Source organism: Eumetopias jubatus, unplaced genomic scaffold (genome assembly GCF_037043125.1).
Source record: "Eumetopias jubatus isolate StellerSeaLion01/CBP00866 unplaced genomic scaffold, mEumJub1_p1.0 scaffold_13, whole genome shotgun sequence".
In the NCBI taxonomy this organism is placed as follows: domain Eukaryota; kingdom Metazoa; phylum Chordata; class Mammalia; order Carnivora; family Otariidae; genus Eumetopias; species Eumetopias jubatus.
The window spans coordinates 111902145-111921947 of record NW_028274819.1 but is presented as its reverse complement, the minus strand read 5'-3'; the positions used below and the strand labels follow the sequence as shown (position 1 = coordinate 111921947).

General features: G+C 41.3%; 1 protein-coding gene across 2 annotated transcripts in view; it reads right to left on the bottom strand.

The window, feature by feature from the left end:
• PDGFD (platelet derived growth factor D) overlaps positions 1-19803 on the bottom strand; it is a 228385-nt gene that overhangs the window by 25093 nt on the left and 183489 nt on the right. For both annotated transcript variants that reach the window (XM_028105720.2, XM_028105721.2), the window contains exon 4: positions 3114-3176. In XM_028105720.2, coding sequence (XP_027961521.1) covers positions 3114-3176 — 63 coding nt within the window. The remainder of the gene's footprint in view (positions 1-3113; positions 3177-19803) is intronic.

Here is a 19803-nt window from a genome sequence, read left to right as displayed (position 1 = left end):
AGAGAATATGATAAAATTTGGCACTTTCACCAGCTTATTTACTGGTTATCAACAAGAATAATTAGTCATGAAACTTGCTCTCTCGACCAAGACTGGGAGATCCCAATGGGAAGCATATATATGTATTTTTAAAGTGCTGTTGCTTGCTGGTGATCCCAGCTGTCATTAAAATATTCTCAGAAATACTCTTTAAATGGGGAATGCAACACCACTGAAAACCTGGGAGGGATTATGTGGACTATGTCCCCACATAAGTTCCCAAGCACTTACTTCACTAACCCTTGGATAATCTAGAGGCAAATGAGCCATGATTCAAACATCTCTGTAAAAATTCATGACCCATTAACAAGGAAATAGCACAGTCGCAAATGGTTTCAAAATGTCTTTCAAGAAACTGCCAAACAAACAAGATCCCTCAAGGGCAAATATCTCCTATCGCTCCGGGAATGGGAACGTGGGAATTAACAAGCACTCGCGTTCCTGAAACTTCATGCAGCATCCTAACAAGAACTACTACGTGCCACAGGGTTTCAGACAGCGGAACCCACATTTCATGGTCTCACTTTCAGCTTAGGGTCTCTCTTTTTAACCAATCAAGGTCCAAAGGTCCGGAAGCCAGGGAATGGATGCCCACCTGCTTTCAGAGGAATGGTGGTCCCTCTTTAGCAAACGAAGGCATTTTGCAAAAGCATTAACCCACACTCATGTACCTTAAAGGCAGTTTTCAAATATGCCTGGTAGGGGAAAGGGAGTGGGGAACAGGCTGGGAGATGAGAGCTAGACTGAAGACAGCGGGCCAGCTCCCGAATCCAGGGGTACACACGCGCACGTGCGTGTCTCATATAAACCGAACCCTGACAGAGGCACATCATTTCTGTCTTTCACATCCTTCCTGGCATCACGTGCTGGAGTCAGATATTATGACTCAGTCTCAAAATTTCAAATTCCCATTCAACTTTGTATTACCTGGATAATGTACAGTCCACCTGGCTCATCGTCACCAGATGTTTTACAACTCCATCCCAAAGATGTGGGTCTGAGATCCAAAAATTCAAAAAGAGCTGCCCAAAGTTAGGTGCACGGCATCTCTGTAAAAGCTTTGAAGTTAAACTGCTTCCCTGTGTTTGGAAACAACACGAAGCCATTTTCATGCAAGTGGAGGCCTCTGTCAGGGGCTCTGGGGAACCCTTGGCAGAAAGTTTCCTGGGGTGGCTCCTCACAGGACCTAGAGCTTAGTGTCTACCTACACATCTCTCCAGGAGCAAACTGTGAGGGGCTCTCCATGCCTGAGGGGGAGCCAGAAATCTAATCCCTCTGACATTTGCCTGCAGAGCAAATCCAAACAAACCACAGGTAAAATGTAAAACTGTCCTTAAGTGAGATAGTTAAGAAAATACTCATGGGTGATTAGAGGACCTAAAAAACTCACCAGAACATGTTTATTTCTGGGGTAATTATTTGAAAACTATTTTTGTGAGAAAGAACTAACTGGGTGTGCCCTTTTCCACACCACTGTAGATCCTATCTCATTCAGCTCTTGTTATATATTTATAAAAATCCATTCTAAAGCTAACTGAATGGCTTTAAATTAACAATTTTTAAAAGAAAAATAATGCTCAGAAAACTAGAAACCACTTTCCACAAAAACAAAATATGGTTTATACAGAGTTAATGGTGGGTCCAAGGGTCCTTACTGCTATTCCAGAGGGTTCCTGAAAACCAGAACGCTGAGGAAAGAGACTGTTTCCCTGCTATTTCCAGAGGACGAAGCAGAACCTGGCTTTGGAACTCCAACCAGAAAAGTGTCCAGTGCATATGGACCCAGTGCTGAGCTTCTGCTGATGCTCCAAACGGATGGTCAATCCTTTTCTTTAAGAGGACCTGCGTTATCCTGCATTCGCTAGGCGTCCCTCAAGCTTGTAATTTCTGCACCTGGGGCGTGAATGACTCAGCCCCTCTGAGCCATCACTAGAAGATGCCTGAGAAGCCGGAGGATTCCACGGAACAGCACACCAGCGCCTGGCGGCACAAGCTGTTACACCGTGGATCGTCGGCCTCAGGCTGCTAACCCGCCAAGCCTCCGCCTGGCCTCCCAGAGCGAAGACTTCACCTGCCTCACAGTGATTGCCTGCACTTGGAGAGGTTCAGAGCGTGCATTCAGGGTTGTCAAGAACACATTAAACACTCCTAATATCACCATGAGAAACCCCACTGACCGCTTGAGTAGGGCCATGTTGTTCTAGTCCAGCGGACACACCAGGTGAATTAAATAGTCACAGAGCCCATAGCTAAGGAAACCCTGCCATCCGAAGGTATTTCTTTAAAAATCCCCCAGAGAGCAAAGGATGGAGTATCACTTGAAAAAAAAAATTCAACTCTGACTCAGCCACATGGGCTGACTCAGACCCATGGGCAAGCTTTCTCCATGCTCTTGACCTTCTAATAAACACCAACATTTATTATCTTGTCTTTTGTTGCTACGTACGTGCTACTCATAGGACTGGTGAAAACAAGGCCTGTTCTTTCTGAACAAGGAGAGGTAGCATACCGAGGAATGACTAAATTTGGAGGAAAAAAATGGGGGGCACGAGCCATTTTACAGTTTCAGGGTGAGTTATGTTTTATTTCTAAGTCAAACAGAACACACGCCTGGTTTGCACTTAAGTTATCTTACTGTAAACACTGGGATTTTTCACATCTGAAAAGATCCTTGAAAACACAAAGGTTAACAGCTTTCCCTGGAATGTTCAAAACACTATTTCAAAACACCCCACTTGAGCTTGGGCCATGGACCAGTTTGATACGTTTGAAATGTCTGGACAGTCGTCTAGTTGGAACATTCTACTTTGAAACTGATAAATACTGAAGTCATTGTCTAGCCCGTGTTCCTACAATGGGTACTGGCATTTCCTGAGAGGCTTTTTGAAGAGAGGGGGGAAAAGGGCATGCGACACAGCCCGCTGAAACCGTAAATGAAATGGAAGGACACATCATGATTGCAACGCGGCTTTTGGTGAAGCCCCAGGTCCTTCATGCAGCTCACACTGTTCTGGGGTTGACCTTACCTTCTCCATCAGCTTTTTTCACTGGCAACAGAAAAACAAATTACTTACTGAGATAGAGCTTGTGACTGACTCCCAGTTGGTCTCTGAGTCTGCTGCGGGTTGGAAATCATCCTAGAAGGCAAGAAACATTCATGTGGGTCAATCAAACCTCTGTGCAATTTATTATGTGCACAGTTTGAATATCTCAGCCCTCAGAATCTTCTTTCAACTAAAGACAACAGATGTAAGGGCTACATTCTTGCCGGACAGTTCACCATTAGTCTTCAGCACCTCTCCTCAAGAACCCTTCTCATTCAAGACACGGACACTTATGGACATAAGGGATATATTCACATTTACTCTTAAGTGTGAAGTGGAAAATGTGCAGACAAGAGCTCAAATTTTAAGTTGTCCATCCGCCGGCTGCATGACCTCAGGCAATCTACCTAGCCTCTGCAATCCTTCTCTTCCTCATCTGTATGGGATGGTATGGGATGCTTAAATTAGAGGGTAGTTTTGAGAACTGAATGCACTAATTATATAATTATAACTAGCAGTTAATAAGGTCCTTAATAAAGAGTAATAATAGCCATTATCCAGGTTGATGTTTATTTGGTTTGAACTAGGTTCTGTATCATGTTCAGTCCTGCCTCTTGAGCTGGTCTATAATATCAGTGATCTTTTCAAAGATAAATTCACTGGCAAAGGGCTATTCCTGACTCTCTCGGGAAACGCCAGGAAGAAGGGCAGGGGGAAGGAGATGGCCGCAGAGTGACAAAGTATTCCCCAAAGAACAAGATAAAAGGCAAACCCGAGAAAATTATCTCAGAGAAGCCTTGAAGGATTTGTGGTAGCAATGGATCTCAGAGAAAGGAACTTCTCTCTCTTTTTTTTAATAGATTTTTATTTATTTATTGAGAGAGAGAGAATGGTAGAGAGAGAGCACGAGAGGGAAGAAGGTCAGAGGGAGAGGCAGACTCCCCGCCGAGCAGGGAGCCCGATGCGGGACTCGATCCCGGGACTCCAGGATCATGCCCTGAGCCGAAGGCAGTCGCTTAAACAACTGAGCCACCCCGGCACCCGAGAAAGGAACTTCTCTTAAAAGGAAAATGTGTCTCCAATTTGTGTGACTTTCTTGTCAATTACTCTAGCACCAGTAACTTTAAAAAACATAATGGGAAGAAGAGCTGATTCTACCATTTTTACACATCACAGATGGTTTCTTGACCCTGCTAACATCAGTCAACTTGGTTAAGGTCTTCTAGCCAGGCCAGAGAGTAGGGTGTATTTTAAGATGATGCTGAGAAAAATTCAGATACTCAAATCTGGCAGCTTATTTACCCAAGTATACTCACCGAATGAAGCTAAGTAGCAGGTCTAAATTTCATTAACATTTTGAGGAGCTGCAAGTGCATTTGTTAATTGCTCATGATGAGACTGGATTATATATAAATGTCTGTGTTAAAAAAATTTAGTTGTTTACCAAGAAAGAACTAAGTCAAATGTGGGGTTAAATGAATGAACATCTATTAAAAACTGGCAAGGCATCATTATTCTTGTCTCTCCTCAGGAAAGATAAAAAAGAAAGAGAAAATTGGTCTCTGCACTCTGAAAGGTGAATTCCCACAGCAAAAGGATGGGTGCAAACAAATGCAGGTTGGTACTGATATGAGTCTTCATAAGCAGGCGAACAGGTGAAACTGGGCAAGAGAGCCAATGGCTTCTCCATGTTGTGAAGGAACCGTTGGGGGGAGGACCTATGCCAGGTACAAGAACAACCTGAGCAATCCTCACACCATAGAATTTTCGTTTTCACTCATTCAATTCAGTATTTGCTCATCACCAACTATGTGATACATTCTGAGCTGAGGGTAGAATCATGAGGAACTGAGAAACTATACCTGACCTCAAGGAGTTCAAACTGTAAACATATTTATAACCAGGTAAAGAGCTCCTGCAATAAACTTATGTGTGTGCTGTAATACTAGTTTAATAGAGACATTAAGGAAGGCAGTAGAAAATTTACCTGAGAGGAAGTGGGCTTGAAATATTTCACGCAAGAACGTGACTCTTGAGCTGAGTCTTGTAGACTCAGGGAAGTAGATGAGTAAGTAGATGGCTACTTCCAAGAAAGGTGGGGTAGAAGACTCAAAGAAAGATAGATGTCTAGACAAATGTGAGGAACATATACTGGAAAAGAAGTTATTGGGGAAAATTAATGAGTCATGTTGGGTACAGGGTGTTTGAGGTGCCCATGCAATATCCAGCTAGTGATGTCCAGGACACCATTGGCTATATGGGAATGGGCCGCATGAGAGAGACCTGTACTTGGGATATAGATCCGAGAATCACCAGCACAATAACGGTAATGAAGTAAGTGGTGGATTATGTTGATCATGTGTGAAAATCTGAAAAGGGACAATCTTAAAATCTTGGAACTGGAAAGAATTTTAGTATTATCTCATGCAATGTCTTCATTTTAATGATTAGAAAACCAATTCTCAGAGAGATAAATAATGCGCTCCATTATCATGTAGCCAAGCTCATGCAAAGCAGGACCTCCAGAGCACACTTCTAAGGAGGCGCTGCGTGGTGGTCTTTCATATCACTGTAGCTGGCTTGAATGAAACAGGGTCCAGAAGAAAGTTAAAAGTAAAGCAGGAAAGACATAAAGCAGAGTACTGGTGGAGGGTTCTACCAAGGATATCCTTTGAAGTATTCTTAGCAATTTAGATTTTACCTCTACACTTACTAAGTTCTGTGACTCCAATTTACTTTATTTTCTTGCATAGATATATGGTAAAAATGTTTTGTTAAGCAATTTTAAGCATAAAGGGCCTTCATGCCCATGCACCTAGACAAATGTTGCACAAAGAACTGTTCATTTCTTCACTGTCTAGTTAGAAACCTTAATAGGCACCAAGGACAGAGGATTTCATTAAGTTCCAGATAAAAAGTAAATTTATCTTCTCTTAGCAGCATAAGTATTAGACTTTGAAAAGAAACCAACCTTCTTTTAGGTTACTTCAAAATTTGCCATTATTTATAAATGACACATTTATAATGAGCTTTAAAAAAGGGAAAATTCCCCCTTCTAAGAAGGGAGTACAGAATTTAGACCCGAAAGGACAAACTTGGCATCGGGAGGAACACAGCCATTTGCTTTCTAACGCTATATCCTTAACATGAATTTCTCATCTCCGTCCGCCATAATGTCATCAGTACGAGATACTCGTGGGCCTCCCAGCCGCTAGCTTCTAAATGCTGCTACTGTATCCAGAGTCCACGCTCCACATGGCAGCCAAGATGCTCTTGTCTTTTCTGGCTTTACAAAAAACAACTGACATATAACATTGTGCAGATTTAAGGTGTACAACATGATAATCTGATACATGTGTAAATTGCGGAGTGGTTACCAAATAAGGTTGGTTAACATATCGATCACATAATTACAATTGTGTGTATGTGTGTGTGGTGAGAATATTTGAGAACTACTCTTTCTTAGCAACTTTCAAGTATATAATACAACACTGTTAATTATAGTCACTGTACTGTGCATTAGATCCCCAGAACTTTGTGGTCTTATAACTGGAAGTTTGTACCCTTTGACCAACAACTCCCCATTTTCCTATTTTCTTATCCTTGGCAATTACCATACTACTGTGTTTCTGTGAGTTTGACTTCATCCCCCCTTCTTTCATATATAGGTGAGATACAGGTTTTGTCTTTTTCTATCTGACTTATTTTACTTAGTATAATGTCTAATGTCCTCAAGGTCCATCCATGTTGTCACAAATGCAGGATTTCCATCTTTCTCAAAGCTGAATATACATCTCCCACATTTTCTTTATCCGTTCTGTCAATGAACACTTAGGTTGTTTCCATGTCTTGGCTATGGTCAATACACTGCAGTGAATGTGGGGGTGCACATGTCTCCTCAATACAGTGACTTAGTTTCTTTCAGTTGTATAACCAGAAATGGGATTGCTGGATTGTATAATAGTTTTTTAATTTCCTGAGTAAACTCCATGCTGTTTTCTACAGTGGCTGTACTCATCTACATTCCTATCAACGGCGCATTAATAATGTTCCCTCTTCCCAACTCCCTTGCCAACATTTGTTATCTCTTCTCTTTTTGATACTAGTCGTTATAATAGGTGTAAGGTGATTTCTCATTGTGCTTATGATTTTCGTTTCCCTGCTGATTAGTAATGTTGAGCATCTTTTCATGTACCTGTTGAGCATTTATAAGTCTTCTTTGAAAAAAAAATCTATTCAGATCCTCTGCCAATTTTTAAATCAGATTATTTGGGTTTTTTTTTGCTATTGAATTGTATGGGTTCCTTATATATTTTGGATGTTAATCTCTTTTCAGATGTGGTTTGCAAATATTTTCTCCCATTCCCTAGGTTGCCTTTTCATTCTGCTGCTTCTTTTGCTGTGTAGAAGCTTTTATACTTTGACATAGTCCCATTGCTTATTTATTGCCTTTGTTTTTGATGCCATATCCAAAAAAATCATTATCAAAACCAATGTTTGGGGATTTTCCCCTTTGTTTTCTTCTAGGAGTTTTACAGTTTCATGTCTTACATTGAAGTCGATTCTATATCAAGTTAGTGTTTGTCAGTGGTATTAAGATATGCGTCCAATTTCATTCTTTTATGTGTGATTATCTAATTTTCCCAGCACCATTTATTGAACAGAGTATCTTTCCCCATCAACTATTCTTGGCTCCTTTGTAAAATATTAGTTAACTGTATATGCATGGGTGTATTTTTGGGCTACTGTTTTCTATTGGTATCTTTTTAAAGTGTAAATCAGATCACTACAGTCTTCTGCTTAAATCCTTCTGATAGCTTTCCATTGCACTTAGAATCTGGTCTTACATGATCTGACCCATGCTTGTTTCCTCCCCAGCATCTCTCTCTGATTTGATGTTCTATCTTTCTCAGAAACTGCACTCCCACTACTCTGGCCTTCTTATAGTCTTTCAAATAACACTCCAGGCATCTCCCCCTCAAGTCTGGTGCTGTTCCCTATGCCCATGATGCACTTTCTCCAAATGTTCCAGTGACTGGCTCCTCATCATTTAGTTCTCTGCTCAGACATCGCATCAGTAGGGAACCCCTCCTTGAACACTTTATTTAAAATACCCCTACTCTTGGCCACCCTCTCCACTTAATTTGCTTAATTTTCTTTAAAGCATTTATGATTATCTGAAATGATTTTCTATTTGTTTTACTGCTCGTGATCTCTTTCCCCAACTAGAATAAATGCTGTAGAATGGCAGGGAGCTTGTTTATTTCTTCTGTCTTCTACCCCAAATTCTTATCAAGAGTTTTGGGGACACACTCCAATTCCACTGGTTCAGTGAGCATTATCAGGGATAATGTTCATCCACTTCCCCTGTACAGGCAAAGCAGTGGTTTAGAGCCAGAGCCCACTCTGATCACTTGGTGCCCATGTCAAACTGTTTGCTACATAGTTTTAGAATCATCCTGGGTAGACAACTTGCTTTTTCAAGCTCCAGGATAATGAAAGACAAACTCCGCTATTATGGGTGCTCTTTGCAGAGCAGTGTCCTTAGCATGACTTAAATGCTAAAATAGAACAGTGAATAATCATTTAAAATGTATAGACACAGTCAGCTTACAAAACCCCATTTCTCTTTTTTGTTACAACAAACTCCAGCAAGTGCTTTAAATGCCATGTCCCATTCTTCCGAGGAGAGAGAACTATGTGTGAGCTCCAAGAAGTAGGTACTAATTCAGTGCTTCATTTCCTTACCTCCTGCTCCTACACTGTAGCCTGTTTCATCCTAAAAGAGAGAAGCTGCTGTTCTGGCTACTTTGTTCCCTCAGTCCCTGCAGGGACTGCACTTTGGTGCTATGGGTGACTTACTAAGGTCATATCTAGGGGTCCAAGCCATCCCTTGAGAGAAGAGCATGCTGCAGTGCAGAGAGCCAGAGGCACTGTCTAGCATCTCTGAACTAATTATGACTGGAGTCAGGACTAGAGTCCAAGAAGCTACTGTTCTCTCTAGGTTACGTGGTTTCCAACCCACCGAATAATGGCACACATCATCCTATAATTACAGGCATCTGCGTCAGCACTGCCTTAATCTAATAAGAATTAATTTACATCATTAAAAATAATTTATTCTCAGCTTATATCCTCACGTTATAATTCTTCACAATCATATATTGGCAGTGAAACTCATTATTTGGCATTTTGAAATGAAACCCACTCCCTTACGCTCTGTCTGGAGTAATTTTGAAAACATAGATGTGATTCTGAGATCTGTGCTTTTTAAATAGCTTAGCTCTGGAAGTTTGATTTGTGTGAGAGAAAAGTCATTCACTAGGAAGTTGGGGAGGTATGAAAAAAGAACATCTTAAAGTATATGAAAACATACATAGATATTTGTATAATCGAAATGTGGGAGAAATAGTACCTTAAGCACTCATGCTAAGGAAGCATAAAATTCGATACCACTCACACCTACTAAATGTTGCATAAATCCAAAAAAATACCAAAAACAAAATTAAAAGCATAAAGATAAATGCACAAATATACTTGTAACAGATATAATAAACAGTTAACATCCTTAAAATAAAACAAACTCTTATACATGAAAAGGTTGTAAGAGTATGTTTTGTATCACCTAATTCTACTAGAAAAATGTACAGATATCTGATTGAAGCAAGACTGAAAATATACTCACAACAATATTGACATTGTTGACACTGAATGATGCATGCTTTTCTTTTCTTTCCTTTGTCTATTTGTATGTCCTCAATTTTTTATAATACATATCAAGTTTTAATAAGAAATTGATAAATTTCTTTTTTTATTATGTTCAGCTAGCCAACATATAGTACATCATTGTTTTTAATATAGTGTTCAATGATTCATTAGTTACATATAACACCCAGTGCTCATCACATCACATGCCCTCCTTAATACCCATCACCTGGTTACCCTATCCCCCACCCCCTCCTTTCTGTAACCCTCAGTTTGTTTCCTGGAGTCCAGGGTCTCTCATGGTCTGTCTCCCTCTCTTCCCATTCAGTTTTCCCTCCCTTCCCCTGTGGTCCTCTGCACTATTCCTTATATTCCACATATGAGTGAAACCATATGATTTCTAAAACAAAATTGGAAGAGAGAAATGGATTAGAGTGTGCATGAGCACCTACCCCTAAAGCCTTATGTTATATCATTAGAGTGAATAGTGTCACCTATGTATTCCCTGGTGGAAAATAAAAGCATTTTTGTAGAAGTAATTCTCACCAATTACTAGAGAGAATTGTTCAAAGATGGGACAATAAAGAATGGTTCTAGAATCATCACATTTGACTCAACCTAAAACCATGGCTAATTCAACACAAACTTTTGATGTTTTAAAAACAGCCATGAAAGTATGGCTGTTTTTTTTTTTACCATGAAAACATGCAGGTAGCCATCAGCTCAGTGCCCAACAGGAATGGGTCTGCCTCTGTATGAGGACAGTGAACTCAGGCTGAAAGCAAATCGAGCTGGGGGTACAATACCACTACAGGTAATGAATAGTCTCAATAATAATCTTCACTTTTAAAGACAGACATGATTGGGCATTTCATTTTCAGACAGGATATGGCCAGATAACCCTTCCTTGCCGTCAGTCACCTTGGGGCCAGGTAGGATATTACATGCTAACAAGTGAATAATCCACTCAGCCCCCTTCCCAGGCAAGCTCATACGTGTTCAATCGCCAAATGCCTGCAATGGATATCCAAATGAATCCCTCTCCTGAGCCTCGAGAGTAGAGCTGGGGACAACTGTCTTTTGAGTCTTTGGAGACAGCAGTTGCCAGGCCAACATTCCAAACATTTAGATGATTAGTCACACCACCTGTTTCTGGATCTCATGGAAGAGGGCTGTTCATTTTTATCTGAGGTGATTATGCAGTGTGTGAAGAGATGAGCCATAAACTGTTCATTGCTCAGAGGGATGTACTCTTCCATCTCTTCGAACAAAACATATGCACTTACTTAGAGATTTTAAAAAGCTTTCAACCAAAACAATGTTAACCTATTGGGGGATGACTTATTGGGGGAAAGTTTTGAAGGACATTTGTCAGAGTGTTTTCCTTAATTTTCAAAACTATGCTTCTGTTTGATGTTTTCTATCCATTCCTCAGAAGTAGATAATAAAATAATAAAGTCCTCTCCTAATTCTAGTGGTGCTTCTTTATTAAGTGAAGCCTTAGAGGTGTTCATTTTGAAATGCTAAAGAAACAGAGGGATTTGTCCAGATTCATAAAACAATAACAAACAAACACACTGTCAACATTTATCCCCTTAGTGAGTCTTCATTTGTTCATGACACGCCGTTCATGACCTACTGAGGAAAATGCAAATAATGCTGACCGCGCAGGCCTGTGCCCTGAGATGACTCTATGGGGGAGATCCTTTAGAACAAAGACTTCTGATGCTCTAGTGCATGAACTTCTGATATGTAGTCCAGTCAATGTACATGCAAATAATGATACATCAATGACTCAACGTCTATGGGAATAGAATAAAGCAAAAATTGAAAACCCTTTGGTTCCATCAAATGCTATGATCCAACCAAGGCTTTACAAGTACATTTCATTACATGCTCATCATCAAATCAGTTCTTTAACAAGGAATATGGGAAAGGCCTTGGCTGGAGGCCAGCTTTTATTGGCAATAAAGTTTAGTAAAAGGATATCAAGAGTTCCAGAATCAATAATTAATAAGGATCAAAGAGCACCTTTCAAAGGTAGAGAATTTGCCTGTGAAATTAGTAACATATATTCTCAGAGCTCTAAGAAGCTGGACAGGAGTCAACTGTGATTGGAAATAAAATATTAATAAAATAAATATATCTTTAATAGCAAATATCCCCACAGATAAGACCTATTTGCAGACTTCCGCTGATTTAAGAGTTAGTTTCACAACTTTTTAGGCCATTATTGACACTAAAGTACAATGTTTCAATTTAGATCTTCTAGGATTCATCAACTAATCACCCATGAAACCTTGATGCTAATGTCAAAGTATTTTTTAAAAGTTCATTTTTTCTCTTATGCTATGAGACAAGGAACTTCTTATACTTGTTAGTTTCTGATTTCTTAGACCAAACTTAGTCTGGGAAGTTGTTACAACAGATAAGCTAAGATGAGAGCAAACCCCAGTCCAACGGGTAAGGAAGAAAGTTCCCTCAGCAGGCAGAGAAGAGGTCATTGACTCAGAGAGGGTGTCACAAGGGCCGCAGCACAGAGCTGGGGAAGGTCAAGGCGTGTTTGCAGACGGAGAGAGCGAGTCGAGGGAGACAGAAAAAAGATGAACCACCTGCCATTACTGCTTGTGGCCTATGGCCTGAGGAAACCACAATGATCCTGGAGAGGGGAGACGGATGGGCAAGAAGGCTGATTAAATTAACTCCGTGTTAGCCAAACAAGGACATCTTAGCGAGGGGCTGCACAGAAAATTACAAACTGCGAAATACAACTCTGCTAGTAGCTTTCACTGTGCTTCATACAGACCATGTGATAAATGAACATTTAATTTTCATCTAGAAAGATACTGCCAGAGGTCTTTCTTCACTGTGTTGCTGGAGAGCTAGGTGCAGGCTGAAATTTTGTTAATAGCTCTTATAAACACAATAACTTTGTTTAGTATTGAGAAAACTCTATGATTAATTACTTTGTAACAACAGCTGCCTTTCACAGAGCGCAGATGACATGCCAGGCACTACATGAAACCCTTCCGGTACATCACTCCACTCCTCATTTCTGCAGCTTTGACGATGCTTGAGGAACCTGCCCATGGGAGCGAGCTGGTCGTCAAGAGGCTCTGCAGATACCTGAACTTGAGGCTGACTCTCCACGCTCTTTCCTCTCTGCTACAGGGCTCATCCTTTCATTTACAAAGAGTCCTTGTATAAGACAAAAAAACAAAACAAAACAAAACAAAACACCCTTGATTTGTGCTAAGTACAAGTTTTCAGACATTTCTTAAATGCATTTCAAGAAAGAACATTTGGTTTGGTTCACCGGTAGCCTGAACATTATTAAAGATGGTACTTTTGATATCGCTAAGCTAATCTTAAAGATATTTGCACTACCAGGACAAAATGGATGGCTGAGGAGTTTATTTTGCTACCTTAGAAAAATTACAAATTTGAAATGAAAAGAAGAAGTGTTGACCTGAATTATTCACATTTTCATTTCCTTGCACTTAGCAGACTTCCTGGTACATAGTGAGGACTCACTTTGCTTTCTATTTGGTTTCTATTGCTGAGGGAGGAAATACACTCAAAATTCAACAAATCATTTCATTTTGATTGGATGACTGTGTTGAAAGGCACACTCCTAAAAACTGCTGAGTTTCTCTGTATTCAGATGGCATTATATAAACGGATTACCTCCATCCTGGCCAAAAGCTAGTTATATTTATTAAAACAAATATTAGAAAACCTGAAAATTATGAACACTACGAAGATGAAGGCCAAGTCACCAAAATCCCTTCGCTAAAATCATTTCCTTTATGAACTCAAACGATCCCACTGCTAATTAAAGCTTTTAAGACCTAACTTTAAGGAGAAAATACCATTTGAAGTCTAAAACACAAAGTCATAGTCAACACAACTTGTCATTCTGCCAGGGAAAAGGGCTCATGAAACGTCATCCAGCAAGTGATAGGTTTATAAAATAAAGAGGAACATCTTGGGGGAGAATCAGGGACAAGTCAGTCAAAAGCACTCAGAAAGCTGTTTGTTCCTTTAAAAACTCTGACTATTGCCTAGGAAGGTGGCTTTGTGTTTTGGTGATGCATTTTCCCTGGACACCTTCATCCTCAGCCCTACACTGGACCAGAGCCACCGCCCATCGTAATTATCATTTGGCACTCCAAGCTACCTGGAATGTAAGATATTTAATAGCCACGTGAATATTGTGGAGCTCTGGAAATGAACTAACCGTTAATTCAAAACACAACCTTTTTCTTGGCCTGATGGTAAAGGGATTTCTGGGCACAATTCTGTGGTTAAACCAGCAGGTTGGTGAATGTAAAGTCTGAAACAAAAGTGTACCCAGGCCCCCCGCAAATCACTCCTGACAAAAGGTGAGATTAGCACATTCTTGACCTTGCAGTCACTTTTCACTCCTCAGGCAACTAGCAGCTCATCAAAGCAGGTCGCAGGTTTCAGGTCCCAAAAGCAGGCTTGCGGTCTGGGCCCATTAGCTGAGCGTGCTGGTGCTGAATCCCACATGTACAGGTCGTGGGATTCATTCTGATCAGGGCTGGGAAAGCTTTGCACAAGAAAAAACTCAGTCTGGCGGCCAGGCTCCATGGTTAAACCGGGGAAAGAGACCTCCAGGGAACTGATGAAGCTCTACGCAGTCCACTTAACTTCATCGTGACCCCGGAGTCAACAGCCCACAGCCTTCTCCTCATGGGTATTTAAACGAGAGATTCTGCAGTTTGAGTCCTAGCGGTTCATGTTTATGGGCCTTTACGATTCCTTTGTACTTGTGGTTATGATTAGCTACCAGCAGCAGCATTTTTTACTTTTGCCTGCGATTACATTAGCAGTATGCATCAGCGGTGCTCGTGAGTGAGAGCACGAGGCTTTGCACAGCAAAATTTTAATCCTAGATTGGCTCTCCTCGGCTTATTGCTATTCTTTTTTTTTTTTTTTTTTTTGGATTATCACATGCTGTGTACTTAGAGAATGCAAATTCACTGCTGTATTCATCTAAGCCAAATATAATTATAAAGGTAATTTTTACTGCCAAAAAAATTAAGAGAACAATGCATTCCAAAGTCAAAGGGAAAACACTCGAGGGGTTGGGTGAATGATTGCTGCCGCTCTGCCGGACTGGGAAAACTCAGAGTGGATGGCATTGCTGCTCAGGCCCGAAAACTGGCTGAGGTATTCCCTGCATCTGGATATTTTTTAGCACACCTGATATCTCACACACCTATACCCACTTCTTTAAATCTCAGCAGCACAGTGTGGAGATCGAAGAATGCTAAGATCACTAAGTCCAAAGTTCTCTTCACTATCTAAGATCTTTGAATGATCACAAGGTGTAACTCACTGTGCTAAGCCCCGGGCAAGGCACAGATGGGTAAAACATCCAACCGCCTGGAGGAATCCATCGTCTAGATTAATTCTAATTCCCTACTCTCGTCATTCCCTTTCACGTCAGCAACTTATATGAACGCTATTTACTTTTTCTTAGTGGCTTACCATTAGGTGAAGTTATCTAGCCGACTTCTAACTTTTACACTACTCAGCGCGGTACCTGAGACAGCATCCGTTAACTAACATGCATCGAATAAGTACTAGTTAAATGAAAGCACAAATAGCTACTGGATTGTGTGAGGAGCAAATGACATGACTCATATAAAGCCCTAGCCTACTGGCGGGCATGTGGTTGAGTGTTAATAGATATCTGTGGAATAAATAAACGAGTAATACAGGACCTATAGGAATGAACGCTCTATCAGGGCCATAAGCCAAGTCCTGTAGGTCTACACAGGGAGGAATGCTTGAAGTCCATCTGGAGGACTGGAGAAGGGTCTCAGAAGAAGTGGCCCTGGAGCTGACCCTAAATGATAATCAGGGCTTTTGACAGTCAGGGGAGCAGACAGGTAGAGGGGAAAGTGGCAGAGTGGCAAGATCTTGGACCTACTAAGAGTACGTGCCCAAAGCACCAGGCAGAAAAGGAGGCTGAAAAGGAAGGAACGGGACAGATCAGGGGGTCGTGGATGCCACACTGAGCATCTTGGGGTGGGGGGGTGCGGTGTTTAATCATTCATTTACCAGGCGTTTAAAGACGTCCACTATTTCTGACTAATGGTTCAAAGTGCTGGAGATACAGAAAAGAACACCGAGGTCACTGCTCTCAGGGAGCTTTCTTTCTGACCGCGCTTTGTCTGTATACAAGGAAACCAAGCTCCCTAAAGGTCAAGCATCAGCATCACTGGCCAATCCGGAGCCTGGAGCCTCTGTCTCTGGACACGGTGCACTGCACCCCGCTGCCCCACAGGGAGCCCCATCTCTCTCGCCCTGCTCACGCGCCTCCCTCTGTGTATGAAAACAACGAAAGAGAAGAAAGTGTTTTATCCTCGTGAATTCTGTGATCTTAAGCAGCATAACAGAGTTCCTAGAAAACACACAGTAAACAACGCTTTGCTATTCTGAGAGATGAGGGCAGTTGAAAAAATGGAAACCAAGAAATTCAGTGCTGTTGGTTTGGAAACCCTTTCTGGAATGTCCATAATCTTCTAAGGCAACCTTAGAATTAGGAGTCCTTCCTTATTTTGGTAATCAAATCCCTAAAATGATAATAGCATTCTCAAATATAATTTAGTTCTATCTCATTTCTCAGCAGGATACAAAATTACCTTTCTTCTTCAAAGAAGTTAGAATGTTTGCCTGATGAGAAGATTCGACAGATGAGGATCCCTTAAGTACTTTGTGATGACCCCGGAGGTCAGTCAGCGGGGGGCTGATCTGCTGGGATTACGGAGAGCTCTCTCTCCACCCAGCAGGGATCCTAAAGATGCCCTATACAAATGGGCCTCAATCTCTCTCATCAGAGGATCTCTAAGAACAAACAAAATAAAAGCAGACCCTGTGCCTTTAAAGGAAGAGCTGGGAGTCCTGAGCCTCCTTTGCTATTCACCTGGTCAGATAAGGACTACAGTATTTTTGGCTGGTTAGAAGAGATTTCATACTCAGTGTGCTAAACCATTTTTAAAACATGGCTTTGAAGACAGCACTCAGAATCGGATTCCACATGGAACATTGGCTGTGTGACCTTGGGCAAGGTAAACTCTCTACGCTTGGGAGTCCTGGATTTGTAAAACGGGAAAAAAATTACCCTTTTTATCCCCCACAGGGGTAGTTGAGGATTAAATTAGATTAACTCATGTGAAACTAACTAGCCCACGTGGACATTCACTGCATTCTTTCCAAAACTAGTATGATCTTTCCAATATGTTATCTTTCTGCTGGAAAGACGGTCACATTAATTTAACACTTCTGCAAAGATGTTACAAGTTCCGGAGCTGGGCTGTCTGGATCCTATCCCAAGTCCACCACTGACCCGCACCAATCCTTGCACCTAGTACTTAGTTTCTCTGTGCCTCAATATTCTCACCTGAACATGGAGGTACCAGTAATTCCTATCTCAAAGGGACGGTCTGGATATTTCATAGATCATTATATGGAAAGCTGTTATAGAAAGGCTTAGCCTTCACACATTTGCACACTTCTTTTCTTGGAAAAAACGTTGATCGGTCCATCCAGACTACAAGGGCCTGGCTCTTCTTCACCTAAAATGGGCATTGAGATTTTGAAATTTTCAAGCAGCTTTAACATTCCTCATCTCATTTCAATGTCCCTCCGCCACCACATGAGCCGGGTGTGGGCACAGATACTTTAGAAAAAATAACAGTTTGCATCTTCTCAGAGGGGAGATTTCCTGACTGGTCTTTTCCGCAACCATCAGGTAAAGGGATGTGTCTTCTTGGACTTTTTCCCAGGGGATGGAATGCACTCCTCCAGCTCCTTAACTAACTCCAATAGTCTCCCTACAAAAGGAGTTCTACCCCACCCTCCAGGAAATTACTGAGTGCTTACTACTTGCTAGACACTGTTCTAGGCATTGTTAAAACAGAGTCAACAAACCAAACATGGTCAAGTTGGTCATGTGAGGACCAGGGGACAGAGGAACAGATGTATGCATAAGTATTTTGCCTGCTCTAAACCATTATACACATTCAAAGGACTGTTATTCATGCATTCTTCACATTAGTAAACAAAACATTTCAAAAGAGCAAGAACTTGCTTTAAAACAGTTGAAGGAATTTAAAGACTATGCATGTATATGCAAACCGCTAATTCATGCAGTCTCCTATCTTTTGGTAAAACATCTCTACGTCCATGGGGCGCCTGGCAGCTCAGTAGGTGAAGCATCTGCCTTCGGCTCAGGACATGATCCTGGGGGTCCTGGGATCGAGCCCCTGCTCAGTGGAGAACCTGCTTTCGCCTCTGCCTCTCCCCCTCCTTGTGCGCTCTCTCTGTCAAACAAATAAATAAATAAAATCTTAAAAAAAATCTCTATGTCCAAACTAATTATTGCTATTTCTAACTTACAAAATAATAACTTGTAATTGTGGCGCTCAAGGAGACTTTACAAATCACCGACCGATGCCTTCAACTTCTAGGCACTGGGCCCCTCGTCTACCTTCTCAGGGCTGCTCCCATTACCCTCCTTATGGGAGGAATGTTACTTCCTGCCCCCCCTGAAGGCAGGCTTGGCCACGTGGCTTCCTTTAACCAACTGAAGAGGAGGAGAAACTTTAAAACACATTGTGTGGTTCTGCCATCACTCTTTTCCCTCCGCTGTGCATCCCCCATGGGGCTGAGCCTTCGGCCCCGACTCCCAAATGGAGAAGCTACTCGGAGCACTGCGGCTAGGGATTAGGAACTTACATGTAACATGACTGGGAAGCCAACCTTGGCTTTTGTAAGCCCCTGAAATTTCAGGCTTGTTTGTTACTGCAGGATAACTTAGCAAACCATTACTATCTCAGGAGTAAATGCCCAAGCGACTCTTCTAATGGGGACACATCTAACTCACGAGAAAGCCAGAACGAGACTCCGCATCTCCTCATGCCTCATCAAAGCTGTTTTCCACTCTAGCACATGCTTTAAGAAATGAGACACCTCCTCTAAATAGCTTTGCAGACTTCCAGAGTGATTTCTGGTCACTCATTGTTTTCTTCCCCAAATCCACTAGTGGCAAAAGCATGAGCACTGCCCTCCTCTAGAGTACCCTTCCAATATCCACTGATCTCTGTCCCAATTCTTGGGACAGTTTTAACCTGGGCTCCATATTCTCTTCCAAAATAAAAAAAGAGAAGGAAAGTCATCTTGTTTTCAGAGGCAACTGACATTTCTTACCGGAATGGTCAGTGGATGTCCCCTACAATGTGCACAGGGAACAGGTGGGTCCATGCGGAAGGTAGCCAGACGCAGGGGTACTCCTGGTCCAGGGTGAGAGTGAGGTACGCGTTCACCCCGAATCCAGGTGCTACTTCAAAATTTATCCCAGCCTGAGTTCTGATCCAAAAGATAGTGCAGTCCAGTGTTCACTTCTCATAATATGTCCCCTGATATTATCTCAGGTAATATTTATATTTCAAAAAGGTAGAGAGAGTCCCCACAGAGTGGCAGAATGAAAAGGGAGGTAATCTCATACTAGATGTATTTGCAAAACACTATTTCTTCTTCCAATATCAGTTCCCTCCAGGAAAAATCACCGGCATTTAAAATAAATCATCTGTGAATGAAAACCTTATTTTATATGAAATGATGCACAAGCCTTGATACACAGATGCCAAACTGCACGTACTCTGCTCTCTCTGCATTTGACATGTGAGAAGCCAGAAGAAACTTTGTATCATTTAGGAGCCGTCTATTAAAGTTTCTTCTCTCAACTTTTACAGGGTGTCATTCTTAAACACTTTTATAATGTCTAAGGTATATACAAGGATGTGTATTGTAACAATTATGGCTGTGTATATTTTGCAAAGATTGTAGTTTCTATATCTTGAAAGTATTTTCATAAATTGTTATTTTATAAATACTAATGAAGTTAATATGAAAGAAAAAAATAAAGTCATCTTTCAAAGACACAGTAAACACATACTATATAAGCATTATGTGTCTTCCT